Source organism: Coregonus clupeaformis, chromosome 15, assembly GCF_020615455.1.
Source record: "Coregonus clupeaformis isolate EN_2021a chromosome 15, ASM2061545v1, whole genome shotgun sequence".
Lineage (NCBI taxonomy): Eukaryota > Metazoa > Chordata > Actinopteri > Salmoniformes > Salmonidae > Coregonus > Coregonus clupeaformis.
In genome coordinates, this window is record NC_059206.1 from 22,961,015 (window position 1) to 22,979,438 (window position 18,424).

The 18,424-nt window shown below is 42.1% G+C and overlaps 1 protein-coding gene across 4 annotated transcripts; it reads right to left on the reverse strand.

Annotated features, from left to right (window-relative positions):
* Positions 1-1,799: 1,799 nt before the first annotated feature.
* Positions 1,800-17,460, reverse strand: LOC121582765 (RILP-like protein 1). Of its 4 annotated transcripts, XM_045225065.1 has the most exons (11): positions 16,817-17,460; positions 12,343-12,490; positions 7,317-7,435; positions 6,785-6,883; positions 5,838-5,981; positions 4,750-4,917; positions 3,773-3,823; positions 3,534-3,688; positions 3,244-3,354; positions 2,884-2,971; positions 2,222-2,309 (listed from the first exon to the last, which is right to left on the reverse strand). In XM_045225065.1, exons 1-11 carry the CDS (start codon positions 17,102-17,104, stop codon positions 2,304-2,306), a joined length of 1,377 nt encoding a protein of 458 aa, XP_045081000.1. In that variant the 5' UTR covers positions 17,105-17,460; the 3' UTR covers positions 2,222-2,303. The 4 variants fall into 4 exon arrangements, with proteins under 4 accessions (XP_045080999.1, XP_045081001.1, XP_045081002.1 ...); XM_045225064.1 differs by lacking the exon at positions 2,884-2,971 and having other exon boundaries at positions 1,800-2,309; XM_045225066.1 differs by lacking the exons at positions 2,884-2,971; positions 3,773-3,823 and having other exon boundaries at positions 1,800-2,309.
* Positions 17,461-18,424: the final 964 nt, after the last annotated feature.

Consider the following 18,424-nt stretch of genomic DNA (forward strand, 5'->3'; position numbering starts at 1 on the left):
AATAAGTGGGCCTGCTGGGAGAATGATGATCGGCAACAGACAGCGCATCAGTATCAGAAGTAATAATACAGTCAGACTGTCCTGTACGGTGCCTTTGTAGACCTTATGATCTGTCGAGAGTAGACCCACAACTGATCCAAATGGAATGAAACATTGAAATAACAGGGCTTTTGCGCCATTATTCAAATGACATTTTCACTGCAGTTTACAGCCTAGAGTAGAATTGTACTCAATTGTACTCACTTGAAAACAATAATGTAATATTCATTGCATTATGGTGTTGTAGGCTAGTCTAGGTAGGATAATAGTATTGTCCCCAAGGCCATACAAATGTAATTACCTGAATAATGGATGTATTAATTTTTTTACGTGACGCGTAAAAAATATAATAAAAGTTTTACCCCTTTAATTAATACAAAAAAAACTTTGTACAAGACCTAGCGGCCTCACCAAGAGATTTTAGCCTCTTGGTATTCCCAATTCTGACACTAATGTAGCAAACAGCAGGACAAGGAAGTGAAACCCGGTCACTAGCGTGAAAAGCAAACACCCTATGCATCAGGCCAATAGGGTTAACCCACTTGGTAGGAATTGTATCATGGCTCATATAGCGAGGATTGTGACAGTAAAATGGTTTTGGAATGACAGTCACAGGGACCAGGGTTTGAGTCCCACTCAGGGTACCCCCCCTAATCCACTATGTTGGTGTCAGGTGTTGGAGAGCATCATTTAAAGCATGTCCCAGCTGAGTTTTACTCACAGTATATTTGTGTTAGGCTAGCGGTGTTTCTGTCAGGTTTGTGTACTGTACATGTGATGGCAGAGCATGCAAAACAGATGTGCACCTGATTGATACAAATCTTCATGATATCATTCTGCCAGGAAGGCCTACTTTGCAGTCAACGTTTAACTGAGAAGTTTTTTGGGGAATAACGTTGAAAATGTCTGTTTCAGCATGCACCGCAGATTTTATAGAGCCGATAGGCTATATATCTTACCTTTAGAAGTGTTTATTGCAGGCTGACTACTAGTATCTATTGAGTTGCAACGTCCCATTAATTGAATGTCCAAATCAACTTAAAGTATCTACAAAATGAGTTTTGCATCGACACAATTCGAAAGGAAGGCTACAGCTAAATTGTTTCCTTTTACTATTTGCGATTCACAAATGATTATTTTGATTCCCATGATTCGATTCACCGCGATTTAACCCCAACTACTACAATGGCAAAGCACATCGTTCAGTTAGTCAAAAATAATCGATTAAAAATAATCGATTCATATGAATAAAATGAATCACTATTTCATTAAATGTTTTACTATTTTTAGAAATGTAAAGAGGGGAATCCGTTGTTTAATAAATAAAATGTGTATGGCCTAAACAAGATGAATAGGAGAGCTTTATGAGCTGTGTATATCATGTCTTGACTGTTCTTTCATGCGCAATGACGCACCTGGCCTCTCCACTACCCATCAGCTATTCCTTTATGTTCTTGTGGATTTATATTGAAAATTGATGCAGATTTGAATGATTTGATGTGTGGTATGATTGCTAGTTAACTTAATGCAGATCCACCTACCACTATTGTCACTATGTATAGAGGGCAGGATAGAGTTGACTGTATAGCAAGCGTGCAGAAAAGTGTAGTGCATAAGGGAAGTACCAAAACACCTTGAGAGAGGCGGTGCACGCAAGCAGATGAGGAAATGTGGCTATATGGAAGAAATTATATAGTAAAACCTGCTAAATGGGGAATGTAAACCAGGGAAAATATACACTACCCTCCCCTGTGCCCAATAAAACAATCACACAACCCTCCCCAAAGCAAAGAAATAAGTTTGACAACCCTCCCCTATTTTGGACCAACTCCCCACCCCAGTAAATTTAGAACTGTCCCTTAAGTGCTGCTGCAGCTCACATGGTGGGCATGGGCGGGGCGTTACAGTGAGATGGTTCTGAGTGACCTCATCATAAAGCGCTGTCCAATCACTACGGTCACTTTCTCCTGCTAAGACGTTGCATGCATCAACCAATGGTTGCGTACCACGTCATTGACTATTTAATCGCCTGACAGATTGCTATAACATATGATGTAGTTAGCTGATACCTAAAATACCTATCCAGGCCTTGTAAGATCTGGCAGGCGTCAACAACGCCTGGTCAGAGGAACGTGCCCTATATGTGCTGCAAAGCCTCCTGGGCCTGTTCTGTGTACACCTCATCCTTCCCCGCCCACGAGCTGAAGCTGTCATCAAACTGTGCATTCCGCTGGGAGATCCGCCTCTTGTCGCGAGAGAAGAAGCTAAACCTGAGAGAGAAGAGGAAGAGAGGATGGAAAAGTAGAGGACAGAGAAAAGAGAGACAAAAAAGTGGACTTCACTACCCAGCATCATTGTTGCCTTATGTCCTCCAGACATATTCCTTAGACTGATGACTTTAGAGTCCTGTGGTTATAACGGTTAAAATGTAGATGCATTTCTACATAGTGAGTTCTGAGATGACACAAAGTGCATCAGGGTTAGTGTTATATGCACAAAGCAACAGGAGCAGAGGAAAAGCAATAGTTATAAAAATCGGTTAGGGAATCGGAAACGGGTCAGGAAGTGAATACACATCCTATTCTGACTGGCTGATTCTAATGATCTACCACCTTTCCATTGGATAGTGATTTAGATAGCCCCACAGTCAGCCAATCAGAATAAAAACATATACAGGGGATGGGAGGGTCCATGCAGGTGCGATAACCAGGGCCCAGAGTTTTTACTGGTCAGATCACAAAGTCAGGAAAAGCTCCTGGCCCCACCAATACCACATACAGGGGGCAGAAGGTGTTAGCTAAGACAGTGAGTGACACAGAGGCCAACCAATGACGGGTGTCGTACAAGGGATATGAGATGTCTGATTGGCTGTAAAGTGGGGTCATCTGAAATCAACCCAGCTGCCACCATCGGCATTATGGCTGTGAAGATCCTGTCACACAGAGGTACACACACACACACAGGTATAGACACACATATACCCACACACACACACACATTCACAGAAAGGCACAGACAAGCAGAGATAGAGAAAAAGGGAGATGGAAGAGAGGGACCACATCAAACACAGCCCATTTGATTTATTTCCATCTGCTGTGAGATGTAGCTATGTTACTGGTGTGTTGCCAGCTGGTGGTTACTCTAAACCACACTTTGTTTAGTGTAGATCAGAATCGAGCATATCTGTGGGTGTGTGGTACGTACAGGCGTTTGATTCCTGACTCAGGCTGTGCATTGAGTCGGGGCTGTGCCCTCAGTTGTTCGGGAGAAGGGGAAGGAGTAAGGGGGCCGGTCTCATCCTCCGCCTCTTCTTCACTGGAGAGAGAGGAAGAAGAGTCATCACTCCACCATCATCATTGTCAAATATTGTTGACTTCAATATTGTTAATTTTTAACTTCTTAAATTTAACCTGACAACTTGTGTTAATCTCATTTTATTGATTATGTTTTTTTTAAACATGTTCTGTTTGTATGGTGAAAATAAAGATGGCTGCCTTTTGTAGTAGGCGATCTCCTCCTGCAGCATGAACACTTTGGCCTTAAGCTCGTTCCTCTCATGCAGAACGTCTCTCAGCTCCTGCAGTGTGAACCGGGGCCTGTTGGGATCCTTCTGGTCCAGGCCTCCCCCCTCCTCATCACATAGCGCCTCCTAGTGGGGTACAGCCACATTACACCATGGGACGAAGGAAGAAAGGAAAGGAAGGAATAGAGGATAGGCAGGAAGGAGGGATACCTTGGTAAAGTGTTGGAACAGAGCAGGTGTGTCCTCATCACACATCGCCTCCTAGTGGCACAGGAAGAGAACTGTAGGTCAGACACTGGGCCCTGTTCCAATACTTAAGAAATGCACCCTTCTCTCCTTCCTTCCTTCATTCCCTACAGCCAGAAGTGCACCTCAAATTGAGATACTTCAGACTAACTCACTGCATGCAACCAACAGAGGTCAGTCATGCAGCAAACAGTCTTAAGTCACTCTGTAGCAAATTACGTGTGAAAAAAGAGGCATTAAGAACAGTCATTCTATAATCGTAACAGGCTGAGCTTGTGTTCCGAGTTCTGTTGGTGCAAACTACATACTCTGCTAAGTGTGTTGCAGGGGAAAGGGAAGGTACTGGACTAGTCCATGTGCTGTTACAGGGGTGTCAGAGCAGTCTATGTTTAGAGGTGACAGCTGCAGTGGTAAGGTCTGACCCAGTGGGTGTAGGGACAGTTGATTCTCACACTCACGCACACACACACAGTCTGACATAGTTGGCACAGGGATACTTAACTCACACATGCTCTGTGCCGTCAAAATCAACAGTCAGGGTGTTCACACTGGGGTAGTAGAACTGCAGGCAGGAGCACACACACACACACTCCCACATACACACTGTGCATGTTTATAAACACACCCCGACACACACACACACTGTATGCATACACAAAACCTCACTCTTCCTCTTTCTCTCAAACACACAATCATGTGGTAAAGTTAGGGAAAAGGGTTCACTGACTCAAGGTTGGCTGAATCAAAAACACAGTCCTTGAAATGCAATCAAGCATCACAATCCCACACGCGTACAGGTGAATGAGGCAGCATCTCAACTCTGTGCTCTAGCGATACCAGCATCAATAGAACACTGTTTAGGGGGACAGTGGCGGAGCAAAGGTTAGAGGTCACGGCAAACACACCATTCTGGGGGCGGCTAGCTAGCACAACGGTGTTACCCATAGCAACACTGCCTCTTCCTCTACATCCTCATCATCGTCATCCAGGGACGGGAGGCGCGGGGCGGGATCGTACCCCCCCAACAGCAGCTCAGGGTGGTAGTGTCTGTCTGGTTCTGGCCAGCCCACACCCTGAGCCCCCACCTCTGAGGAGCAGGGGCTACCAGGCTGTAGGGGGGAGATCAGTTTTTTATTGTACCTTTATTTATCGAGGTTAGTCATTGTAAAAGAAAAGTGACAACATAAATGGTGCTGCAGAGTACTGTGGGTGATATGTGTTACACTTGCTGTATGAAGTCTATGAAAAATCAGTTTGGTGTACAAGTTACTACAAAGGTAATTGCCAGGTCACTTTTAGCTGTCCTGAATTGTCTGGCTACCTCTCTGTCTCTCTCTACATCTCTCTGGCTTGCATGGTGCTTGGCTGGCTAGCTGTGAATTGTCTGGCTACCTCTCTGTCTCTCTCTACATCTCTCTGGCTTGCATGGTGCTTGGCTGGCTAGCTGTGAATTGTCTGGCTACCTCTCTGTCTCTCTCTACATCTCTCTGGCTTGCATGGTGCTTGGCTGGCTAGCTGGCTGTGGAGAGGTAGAGAGGGGGGCTATTTCCGTCCTGCCCCTCCCCTCCCCTCCCCTCCCCTCCACTCCACTCCACTCCACTCCACCTCCCACCCCTCATATGATAGCCAGGTCATGTTTTCCGAGGAGGCTGTGAGTCAGACTGCTGTAAACTGACTTAGGCTGCAAAGATTCTCTCATAGAAAGAAAAGATAATACCAGCACACTGTGTGTGTGACTCTGCCAGCGGCCGCCAGGGTTATAATGGAGCACATAGGGCTGCTGGGGGCAAGTCTACCTGTAATAACTGTGTAGTTACCTGTGCAGGTGTGCCTGGCTGGTTCTGCCGACCTGAGAAGGTGTTGTTATTACCTGTGCAGGGGAGGGGAGCTTGGGAGGTGTTGTTATTACCTGTGCGGGGAAGGGGGGCCTTGGGAGGTGTTGTTATTACCTGTGCGGGGAAGGGGGGCCTTGGGAGGTGTTGTTATTACCTGTGCGGGGAAGGGGGGCCTTGGGAGGTGTTGTTATTACCTGTGCGGGGGAGGGGGGCTGGGGAGGAGGCTCCTCTAGACCCTGAGGCGTGTCTCCTTGCAGGCGCTCCCTTAAACGTGTCACTTCCTGCCGGAGTGCTCCCATTTCCTGTACACGTGCCTGAGCTCCCGCCTCCAGTTCCACCTTAAGATACAAATATAATAATATACTGAACAAAAATATAACGCAACATGTAAAGTGTTGGTCCCATATTGCATGAGCTGAAATAAAAGATCCCAGATATTTTCCATACGCACAAAAAGCTTATTTCTCTCAAATGTTGTGCACAAATATGTTTACATCCCTGTTAGTGAGCATTTCTCCTTTGCCAAGATAATCAATCCACCTGACAGGTGTGGCATATCAAGAAGCTGATTAAACAGCATGATCATTACACAGGTGCACCTTGTGCTGTGGACAATAAAAGGCCACTTTAAAATGTGCAGAGTGTGCAATTCGCATGCTGACTGCAGGAATGTCCACCAGAGCTGTTGCAAGAGAACTGAATGTTAATTTCTCTACCATAAGCCACCTGCAACGTCATTTTAGAGAATTTGGCAGTACGTCCAACCGGTCTCACAACCGCAGACCACGTGTAACCACACCAGCCCTCCACTTCTGGCTTCTTCACCTGCGGGATCATCTGAGACCAGCCACCCGGACAGCTGATGAAACTGAGGAGTATTTCTGTCTGTAATAAAGCTCTTTTGTGGGGAAAAACTCATTCTGATTGGCTGGGCCTGGCTCCCCAATGGGCAGCATGTAATGAATTTATTTCAGTTGACTGATTTCCTTATATGAACTGTAACTCAATGAAATCTTTGAAAATGTTGCATGTTGCGTTTATATTTTTGTTCAGTATACATTGTTGAAGTACTTCTGAACTACTTTGTTTTGCAAATACTGTGGGTAATAAAATATGTATTACACATCCTAAGGCTTCGAACCTTCTGCTCGATGAGGGCTTTCCCCTGAGCTTCCACCACGGAGATCTTATGGCGCAGGTCATGGTTTATCTTCATCAGACGAGACTGCTGCTGCTGGAGCTAGAGAGAGATGGAGGGGTGGAGGGGAAGGGAAATTCAGGGAGGGAAATGGATGGATGGGGTGGAGGTAAAGAGGGGGGTAGAAACAAGAAGAGACGGTGGTAGAGTGAGTCGGAAAGAGAGAAGAGAGAGAGGGACGAAGTACAGGGGGATGAAACAGAGAGGGAAACAGAGAAAGAGAGAGATTCAGGTCATTGATCCATCAAATCAATACACTTGAATAAATAAAACAGATTCCCCCATAGCCTACAAGCAGTCCCTGACCCCTGACCCCTGACCCCTAACCCAGTCTCCCCTTGAAACTGATCTAAGGTCAGCTTTGTGTTCTACCTCCTAATGGTTAAGGTTGGGATTAGGGAAGGGTTAGCTGATCTTAGGTCTGTGCAAAGGGACAAGTTCTACCCCAAGCAAGCACCCATCCTGCTGTCCTTACTGCCTCAACGTCCTCGTTCTTGAGCGTGAGCTCACGGTCTTTGGCTCGGATCTCGTCTCTCTGCTTGTCCACCACCTCCTTCAGCTTCTTCATCACCTGACGCTCCCGCTCCGACATACCTGGCAACGCAACAGAGAAAACATGGCAGAGCAGAGAGTGTTAACTAAGTACGGATGAACAATATAAATACCTGGCAGCCAAGACACAGGAGAAAGGAGCCAAGTTAGAACAACATGAATACTCTGTGTGAGTGTGTGCATTATTTGTACACCTTTTGTACTGCATTAGAGAATAAATCAAGTGATTATGAGCACAGCAACAGAGTTTCTGTCTGTGAGCCCGACTAGCTAGGTTTAAAATAGCAAATAGGCTCACAAGCACACACACATACTTGATATCTCTGACACAGAAACGGCGTACCCGTGGCTGACACACAGCCCTGAATATCAGCAATGGAGGAAGCCAGACTTTAAAACCTCAGTCACAAAATGTGGAAAAGGTCAAGAGGTGTGTTACAGCCTGAATTTAAAATGGATTCAATCAATATTTTTGGTCACTGGCCTACACACAATACCCAATAATGTCAGTGGAATTATGTTTTTCTATAAAAAATCAATTTTTTAATTAAAAATGAGAAGCTGAAATGTCTTGAGTCAATAAGTATTCAACCCCTTTGTTATGGCAAGCCTAACAAGTCACATAATAAATTGCATGGACTCACTCTGTGTCCATTTATAGTGTTTAACATTCTTTTTTTTAATGACTACCTCATCTCTGTACCCCACACATACAATTATCTGTAAGGTCCCTCAGTCGAGCAGTGAATTTCAAATACAGATTCAACCACAAAGACCAGGGAGATTTTCCAATGCCTTGCAAAGAAGGGCCTATTGGTAGATGGGAAGAAAAAAAAAGCAGACATTGAATATCCCTTTGAGCATGGTGAAGTTATTAATTACACTTTGGATGGTGTATCAATACACCCAGTCACTACAAAGATACAGGTGTCCTTCCTAATTCAGTTGCCAGAGAGGAAGGAAACCACTCAGGGATTTCACCATTTGGCCACTGGTGACTTTAAAACAGTTACAGAGTTTAATGGCTGTGATAGGAGAAAACTGAAGATGGACAACAACATTGTAGTTACTCCACAATATTAACCTAATTGACAGAGTGAAAAGAAGGAAGCCTGTACAGAATAAAATAATCCAAAACATGCATCCTGTTTGCAACAAGGCACTAAAATAATACTTCAAAAAATGTGGCAAAGCAATTCACTTTTTGTCCTGAATACAAAGTGTTGTGTTGTATTGGATTTGCCCCAGACATATTACTGAGTACCACTCTCCATATTTTCAAGCATAGTGGTGGCTGCATCATGTTAAGGACTGGGGAGTTTTTCAGGATAAAAAAATTAACGGAATGGAGCTAAGCAAAGGCAAAATCCTACAGGAAAGCCTGGTTCAGTCTGCTTTCCACCAGACACTGGGAGATTAATTCACCTTTCAGCAGGACAATAACCTAAAACACAAGGCCAAATCTACAATGGAGTTGCTTACCAAGAAGACAGTGAATGTTCCTGAGTGGCCAGGTTACAGTCTTGACTTAAATCTGCTTGAAAATCTATGGCAAGACCTGAAAATGGTTGTCTGGCAATGATCAACATCCAATTTGACAGAGCTTGAAGAATTTAGAAAAGAATAAAGGGCAAATGTTGCACAATCCAGGTGTGGAAAGCTCTTAGAGACTTACCCATAATGACTCACAGCTGTAATCACTGCCAAAGGTTATTCTAACATGTATTGATTGACTCAGGGGGTTGAATACTTATCTAATCAAGATAAAGTACTTGTGTTTTATTTGTCAAAAAATATTATAAAAAAAATACTTTGACAATACAGAGTATTTTGTGTAGATCGTTGACCAAAAAATAACAATTAAATCAATTTTAATCGAACTTTGTAACACAACAAAATATGGAAAAAGCCAAGGGGTGTGAATACTTTCTGAAGGCACTGTAACTGCTACATACACAAGCTACATTCCTTGCCAAATGACAACAGTTTTACCACAAATAAAAAATTGAGTTTTTAATTTAAGTAGAATAATTTTTGGAATAATCCCGTCTATTTTCCGCTTAGGCTACCTTGCGAACTGCTAGTGCCATTTAGAATTGGTTAGCCTAGGCCCTAGGCTATAACCCCCCTAAACATAGGCAGGTTCCACACTGAAAATATGATAAAGAAAAAAAGCGTATTTTCATCAAAATCATTAAGCCTATAGGCCTACTCACCAAACAGATGTCATGGCCTCAATTCATCAGCATGCAGTGTTCAATGTGGACTTGTTCATCCATTTAGAAAATTCCAGAGAACAGGCAGAATAAACTAAATCTCACATCTATATCGAAAAAAATATAGATTTTGGTTTGTATACCTGAAAAAAATGGTCTTTCAACACGCCAAATTGAGCCCCCTTTCAAATGATCCCTCTTTGAGAATAACTGTTCCAGATGCGAGATGCGCATCACTATGGCTGACTCTCTAAAACAACACATTTCACTGCACCTATCCGATGTATGTGACAATAAAAACATCATTATCATCATCACCTTGCACTGGCAACTTTTTAAAGATTTTGTTATATTTGATTCTGTTATATTACATCATGTTTTTTTAGTATAAAAGAAGTGTGTCTTGACTGTGATAAGGGCTTGAGAAATAAGTGTCTTGTCTGGTAAATTAACAAAACAAGGCTATGCCATTGCACAGCCATAGGCTTCTACAAGCAAGTGCCACTGCTGAGGTTACTACCTTTTTGAAGATTGTGTTCCACGATAAAGGCTAATATAACCAGTTGATATGGCGGTTTCAAAAATTAATCTTAAAATGGCACTTCTTTTTTTATTGACTGAGTGAAAGTATTCATACCCCTTGACTTATTCCACATTCTGTTGTGTTACAGCCTGAATTCAAAATGTATTAATTATATTTTTTCTCTCACCCATCTACACGCAATGCGCCATAATGACAAAGTGAAAACATGTTTTTAGAAATCTTTGCAAATGTATTGAAAATTAAATACCAAAATATCTGATTTAGATAAGTATTCACACCTGAGTCAATACTTTGTAGAAGCACCTTTGGCAGCGATTACAGCTGTAAGTTGTTCTGGGTAAGTCTCTAAGAGCTTTGCACACCTGGATTGTGCAACATTTGCCCCATTATTCTTCTCAAATTTCTTCAAGCTCTGTCAAATTGGTTGTTGATCATTGTTAGACAACTATTTTCAGGTCTTGCCATAGATTTTCAAGCAGATTTAAGTCAAAACTGTAATCCGGCCACTCAGGAACATTCACTGTCTTCTTGTTAAGCAACTCGAGTGTAGATTTAGCCTTGTGTTTAAGGTTATTGTCCTGTTGAAAGGTGAATTCATCTCCCTGGTTGAAAGCAGACTGAACCAGGTTTTCCTCTAGGAATTTGCCTGTGCATTTTTGCCTCCATTCCGTTTCTTTTTTATCCTGAAAAACGATTACAAGCATACCCATAACATGATGCAGTCACCACTATGCTTGAAAATATGGAGAGTGGTACTCAGTAATGTGTTGTGTTTGCCCCAAACATAACACTTTGTATGCAGGACAAAAGGTTAATTGCTGTGCCACATTTATTGCAGTATTACTTTAGTGCCTTGTTGCAAACAGGCTGCATGTTTTGGAATATGTTTATTCTGTACATGCTTCCTTCTTTTCACTCTGTCAATTAGGTATATATTGTGGAGTAACTACAATGTTGTTGATCCATCTTCAGTTTTCTCCTATCACAGCCATTAAACTCTGTAACTGTTGGCCTCATGGTGAAACCCCTGAGCGGTTTCCTTCCTCTCCGGCAACTGAGTTAGGAAGGACGCCTGTATCTTTGTAGTGACTGAGTGTATTGATACAGCATCCAAAGTGTAATTAATACACCATGCTCAAAGGGATATTCAATGTCTGCATTTTTTTTCTTCCCATCTACCAATAGGCCCTTCTTTGCGAGGCATTGGAAAACCTCCCTGGTCTTTGTGGTTGAATCTGTGTTTGAAATTCACTGCTCGACAGAGGGACCTTACAGATAATTGTATGTGCGGGGTACAGAGATGAGGTAGTTATTCAAAAATCATGTTAAACACTATTATTGCACACAGAGTGAGCCCATGCAACTTATTGTGACTTGTTAGGCACATTTTTACTCCTGAACTTATTTATGCTTGCCATAACAAAGGCGTTGAATACTTATTGACTCAAGACATTTCAGCTTTTCATTTTTTATTAATTTGTAAAAAACGTAATTCCAGTTTGACATTATGGGGTATTGTATGTAGGCCAGTGACACAAAATCCCAATTTAATCAATTTCAAATTCAGGCTGTAACACAACAAAATGTTGAAAAAGTCAAGGGGTGTGAATAGTTTCTGAATTTAGCAATTAGGATTGGTTATCGGTAATGGCTATGATAAATTAGGCATTGTTTCGCACTGATAGCATACAGATAAATGCGCACATATTTGTTTTCCAGTGCGGGCCTTTTGTTCTAAACATTTTATTTTTTTCTATTGGAGTACTCAATTAAAAAACATGCGAGTCCTGAACAGTCAAAAAATGTCAAATGTCCATCCCTAGTCTAGCAGGTGTATGAAACACTGAGGGTGGTCTGTCTCTGTGCTCATCCTCATGTGTGTGTGTGTGTCAGGGGGACTGTAGCCCCTCTGTGACATCACGACAGAGCCACTCATGCAGTGATGAGCCTGGCTCAGCCTCAAACACAAAGAAGGCCTCCTTTGTGTGTGTGTGTGTGTGTGTTGAGAGAGAGAGAGAGCGAGCGACAGCGAGAGAGAGAGAGCGCGAGAGAGTCAGAGTGTATACAGTGTATATGTATGTGTAACATTCTTTCAAAGAGGCAATTAAGTAATATTGTCATTGTGTGTGTGTGTATGGGTTTAGAGTGTATGGTGTAGAGTAAAGGGTTTAGGATTCGGGGTTTAGTACCTTCGTGCCTCTGTAGGTCCTCTTCACTCATGGGGTCTTTGATGGACATGTTAGTGAGGAGTGTCTTGTTCTCTTCCTGAAGCTGAGCGATTTGAGACAAAAGGTCCTGGGCCTCCCCTCTCCATACATCCTCTACCAGCTCCAACTCCTACACACCCAAACACACACACACACACACAGAGTTAAACACTCCATACATCCTGTCTGCACGCACACACTCCAAACACACACTCCTCTCCTCTCCATACATGTCTGCTCACAGCCCCGCCATCAAACACATCCTTAAAATGTGGGGTTTCCACCAGCTTGCTTTAACCAATTCAGCCCTCTCTGGACAATGGTTTTAAAGCACACAAGGAAAAGAAGCCATATGGGCTAATATTAGGACTTGGCCACAGACATACGACTGAGCCATGGTTTGTTTGAGTAAGTACACTCTTAGAAAAAAGGGTTCCAAAAGGCTTCTTCGGCTGTCCCCATAAGAGAACCCTTTTTGGTTCCAGGTATAACCCTTTGTGGTTCCAGGTAGAACCCTTTCCACATAACCAAAAAGGCTTCTTGAAAGGGTTATCCTATGGGGACAGCCGAATAACCCTTTTAGATAGCACCTTTTTTTCTACAACATGTGCATTGGTAGACTATATGAAAGGCATCAGTTTTGTTTTCAACCTGAACTTTTACGATTGCTTTCTCCTGTCTGTCAATGAATGTCTTCATCCTCGTGACGTTGAAAGATAGTTGGTCTTATAGACTATAGTCTGGCTTTACTGTTGTTTGCATAGCCTACACACTAAAAACAAATGGTTCTATATAGTTGAAAATAAGGGTTATTTGGCTTATAACCATAGCAGAACCCTTTTTGGTGCTACAGTTGAAGTCGGAAGTTTACATACACTTAGGTTGGAGTCATTAAAACTTGTTTTTCAACCACTCCACAAATTTCTTGTTAACAAACTATACTTTTGGCAAGTCGGTTAGGACATCTACTTTGTCCATGACACAAGTCATTTTTACAACAATTGTTTACAGACAGATTATTTAACTTATAATTCACTGTATCACAATTCCAGTGGGTCAGAAGTTTACATAAACTAAGTTGACTATGCCTTTAAACAGCTTGGAAAATTCCAGAAAATGATGTCATGGCTTTAGAAGCTTCTGATAATTGACATAATTTGAGTCAATTGGAGGTGTACCTGCGGATGCATTTCAAGGCCTACCTTCAAACTCAGTGCCTCTTTGCTTGACATCATGGGAAAATCAAAAGAAATCAGCCAAGACCTCAGAAAAAAAATTGTAGACCTCCACAAGTCTGGTTCATCCTTGGGAGCAATTTCCAAACGCCTGAAGGTACCACGTTCATCTGTACAAACAATAGTACGCAAGTATAAACACCATGGGACCACGCAGCCGTCATACCGCTCAGGAAGGAGACGCGTTATGTCTCCTAGAGATGAACGTACTTTGGTGCGAAAAGTGCAAATCAATCCCAGAACAACAGCAAAGGACCTTGTGAAGATGCTGGAGGAAACAGGTACAAAAGTATCTATATCCACAGTAAAACGAGTCCTATATCGACATATACTGAAAGGCCGCTCAGCAAGGAAGAAGCCACTGCTCCAAAACCGCCATAAAAAAGCCAGACTACGGTTTCCAACTGCACATGGGGACAAAGATCGTACTTTTTGGAGAAATGTACTCTGGTCTGATGAAACAAAAATAGAACTGTTTGGCCATAATGACCATCGTTATGTTTGGAGGAAAAAGGGGGTTGTTTGCAAGCCGAAGAACACCATCCCAACCGTGAAGCACGGGGGTGGCAGCATCATGCTGTGGGGGTGCTTTGCTGCAGGAGGGACTGGTGCGCTTCACAAAATAGATGGCATCATGAGGAAGGAAAATTATGTGGATATATTGAAGCAATATCTCAAGACATCAGTCAGGAAGTTAAAGCTTGGTCGCAAATGGGTCTTCCAAATCCTATAGAAAATGTGTGGGCAGAACTGAAAAAGTGTGTGCGAGCAAGGAGGCCTACAAACCTGACTCAGTTACACCATCTCTGTCAGGAGGAATGGGCCAAAATTCACCCAATTTATTGTGGGAAGCTTGTGAAAGGCTACCTGAAACGTTTGACCCAAGTTAAACAATTTAAAGGCAATGCTACCAAATACAAATTGAGTGTATGTAAACTTCTGACCCACTGGGAATGTGATGAAAGAAATAAAAGCTGAAATAAATCATTCACTCTACTATTATTCTGACATTTCACATTCTTAAAATAAAGTGGTGATCCTAACTGACCTAAGACAGGGAATTTTTACTAGGATTAAATGTCAGGAATTGTGAAAAACTGAGTTTAAATGTATTTGGCTAAGGTGTATGTAAACTTCCGACTTCAACTGTATATGGAGCCTTTGCTCATAAGGTTCTAAATGGAACCTGTATGGTGCTATAAAGAACCCTTTCCTAAGGTTCTATATAGCACCAAAAAAAGGGTTCTGCTATGTTTACAACCATTTTTGGGGCTATATAAAACCCTTATAAATGGTTCTTTATAGAACCTTTATTGAGAATGGTTCTATAAAGAATCTTTCTAAATCTCAAAGGTTCTTTGTAGAACCATCCAGGGTTTTTTATTCTAGTTTAATAGCCATATTATATTGAAAAATTCCATAGATTTTATTATTGTGTTAATTAACAAGCTGAATCAGGTGTGCTAGCTCTGGAACGGCTGGGGGTCCCTGAGGAAAGAATTGAGAACTACTTACTTATTTGTCAACCGTTCTTAATTGATACAAGGCCATACGAGTCTTTCACGAGACACTGTCACTGGCCATGGTAATATATACACTATATATACAAAAGTATGTGGACACCCCTTCAAATTAGTGGATTCGGCTATTTCAAACACACACGTTGCTGACAGGTGTATAAAATCGAACACACAGCAATGCAATCTCCATAGACAAACATTGGCAGTAGAATGGCCTTACTGAAGAGCTCAGTGACTTTCAACGTGGCACTGTCATAGGATCTCACCTTTCCTCCAACAAGTCAGTTCATCAAATTTCTGCCCTGCTAGAGCTGCCCCGGTCAACTGTAAGTGCTGTTATTGTGAAGTGGAAACGTCTAGGCGCAACAACGGCTCAGCCACAAAGTCGTAGGCCACGCAAACTCACAGAAGGGGAGCGCCGAGTGCTGAAGCTCTTAGTTAGTTTCACACATCCCCATGTGCTACAATAGCGTTAACACAACAGATTAGATAAACTGGAATGACACTCTCACTCTTGGATGCACATCAAGAGCTGTGAACAAACCACGCCCCAAAAAATTATAATGAGCCACCGCCACTACAATTTAATTATCAATAAATGAGGAAAGACCCCTTTTTTGAACTGCAAATAACCGTTGAAGGGCTCAAAGGGTTCTTACATTTTAGTCATTTAGCAGACGCTCTTATCCAGAGCCACTTACAGTTAGTGAGTGCATACATTTTCGTACTGGTCCCCCGTGGGAATCGAACCCACAACCCTGGCGTTGCAAGCGCCATGCTCTACCAACTGAGCTACACTGGACTTTTCTTTGGGTCAGTATGGTTCCACATAGAACTATCACCCTTCCCAAAGAATGCTTGAGGAACCCAATTTATTTTTTGTGTGTACTTTCTCTGGCTTACTTAAACTTTCTACTGAACATTTCCAAAGCATTTATTTGAACTTTAAGTTTAAACATATCATCCTAAGCATTTCCAGGGGCCATAATATAGATGGCTCTCTGGGCCTAAGTGTCATTTATGTCGTTGACACACTTTATTTGAGTCAGGAGACACATCTCAGTCAACCAATGACAGGCCAGTTTAACTCCCCCCATGTCACTGTCACCAGACCAGCAACGAAATTTTTCTTTTTAGTGCACCAACTCTGACTGTCGCGGAGGCACATGCCTTCATGTAAAGACGTTATAGCCCTACTATGCCTTTTTGTGCACTGTAATACACTAGTCAAGTGAACAGTTGTGTTGTGACACCATATATTCAATAAGAGCATTTTTCTATCTCCAAAGCATCTTTAAGTGATTTCTGCTACATTGCACGGGCATAGCAGCGGTACATGGAGGTAGGCCTAATTATAACAATGTAGCCTATCCTCAGTCAATCAAGTGTCATTCATGTCAGAGTCCTATTTTATTTGGGGATATCAGTTATATTTTCAAAATGCCTAGTACACTTTTCAAAGTAATTGTTATAATAATCTCATTGCATTCTTTTCATGATGGCATGGCAAATTAGTTGTCTTCTTATTCTCTTAAACTTTTCTATTTTTGTTACCATTATTGCCATATCTTCACCATACATTATTAGGCTATTAGGCCAATAATAGCCTATTAGGATGCCTATCATTTGGCCTACTGTTATCAATTATGTTTGGTTACAACTAGGCCTATTATTTATCTTATCATGTAAGCTAATTATGACCTTCTTGTGTTTCTTCTCTTTCTCCATCCGGTCCATCCGCTCCAGCCGTAGTTTGTCCAGCTCCAGCCTCAACTCCTCGGTCTCCGGGCTGACGCTGTTCCTACTGACCATCACCTCCAGGATCTCCAGCACCCGCACCACTTTTGGCATGAGCCTGGACAGAGCCTCACATCCATACTGATCAATGATCCGCTCAAACTCCTGACCCACCACCGCGGCTATGTCATACACGTCCATAACTGTTAAATCGGCCACATTCTTCTCCAACGCTGACCCAAACTCCTCCATGGCTGACTGGGTGGGTGGGTTTGTATTCTGACTGTCCCCTGTTCTGGCCGCTTTCCGCAGTCTCTCCCTGCCTTACCGGGCTATTATATTTCCTTCGACACAACAAACTTCCTCCCCTTGGAAAAAGTATTGACTTTTGGGAGTTCTGCAGGTTCTGTGTGTATCGGATCCACTTCAATAAGTCCAGATGCGTATCGATTGGGGGTTTCTACTCGCGTCGGACATCTTGTCAGCGATTTTTGATAGATTTGATAAAATCACCCTCGTCCCATTGCGGTCCTGCCTGCTCTGTAGTTCTCTCCCGATTTTGTGGTCAGATTGCAGTTTGTAATGCGCATGTCTGGAATATCAGACGGATGAGGTCGCTGATAGGGTGAACTTGAAAAATAAATAAAATTAGACATCTCAGTCTGAGTGGTGTGAAAATAAGATATTCAGTTGTGATATGAATTGTACTGACAGATTTGGTGCATGTTTTCTATGGTAATTGAAGAGCCTATAGTTAAACACTCTATTATCGGAATTAATGAGAGGAGAAGGAATAGACATCACATAGGCATCCTAATTAAGACCACAATATTAGAAGTGAGATCAGTGTAATGCCTGGATTGTGTTTATTATACAAAGGATAACATTGACTGTGTGAAGCCACACCGAACTGCAGTATACTGTCAAATAAATAGGCACAATATAATATCAACATTATGTTGAAACAAAAGCCATACAGATGTTGGATTTTAATTTGATCACCCTGTTGCAGGAAAACTTTCTTGCAATGCAGGACATTTAAAACATGTAGTATATTTGAGGTTTAAAAAGGCTTCTGAAGTTTGTAATTTCCACTTTAAAATGTCAGACTTGATTTTCCCTTACGAAAAATGTATCAACCCCTACAAAAATGTCTATTAATTAAAATCCACATAAAAATTCTAATTTCCTGTTGCTGCAAGATTATTTTCCTGCTGTAGCAAACTGGCTCAAATTAAGATCCTACATCGGTAATAATCAATCAAATACATACATTGGTCTAATATGTAAACATACAATTCAAATAGGCTATAAGGCCTAAGACATTCACAGATAAAACTATAAAATATAGACAAACATTCAGAAAATTAGGTTAACAACACTTGTTTTCTTTAATTGAGTGAGTTATGTGGGAGAAGGAGGAGAAAGAGAAGGAGGAGAGGAAAAGGAGGAAGTAGAGAGGAGGAGAATGAGAAAAAAGAGGAGGAGAGAAGGAAACAAAGACACCAAGGTGCAATGGGAGGGGTTATGACATGGCTGTACACTGGAACAAAGTGTTGCTTTCCTCATGAC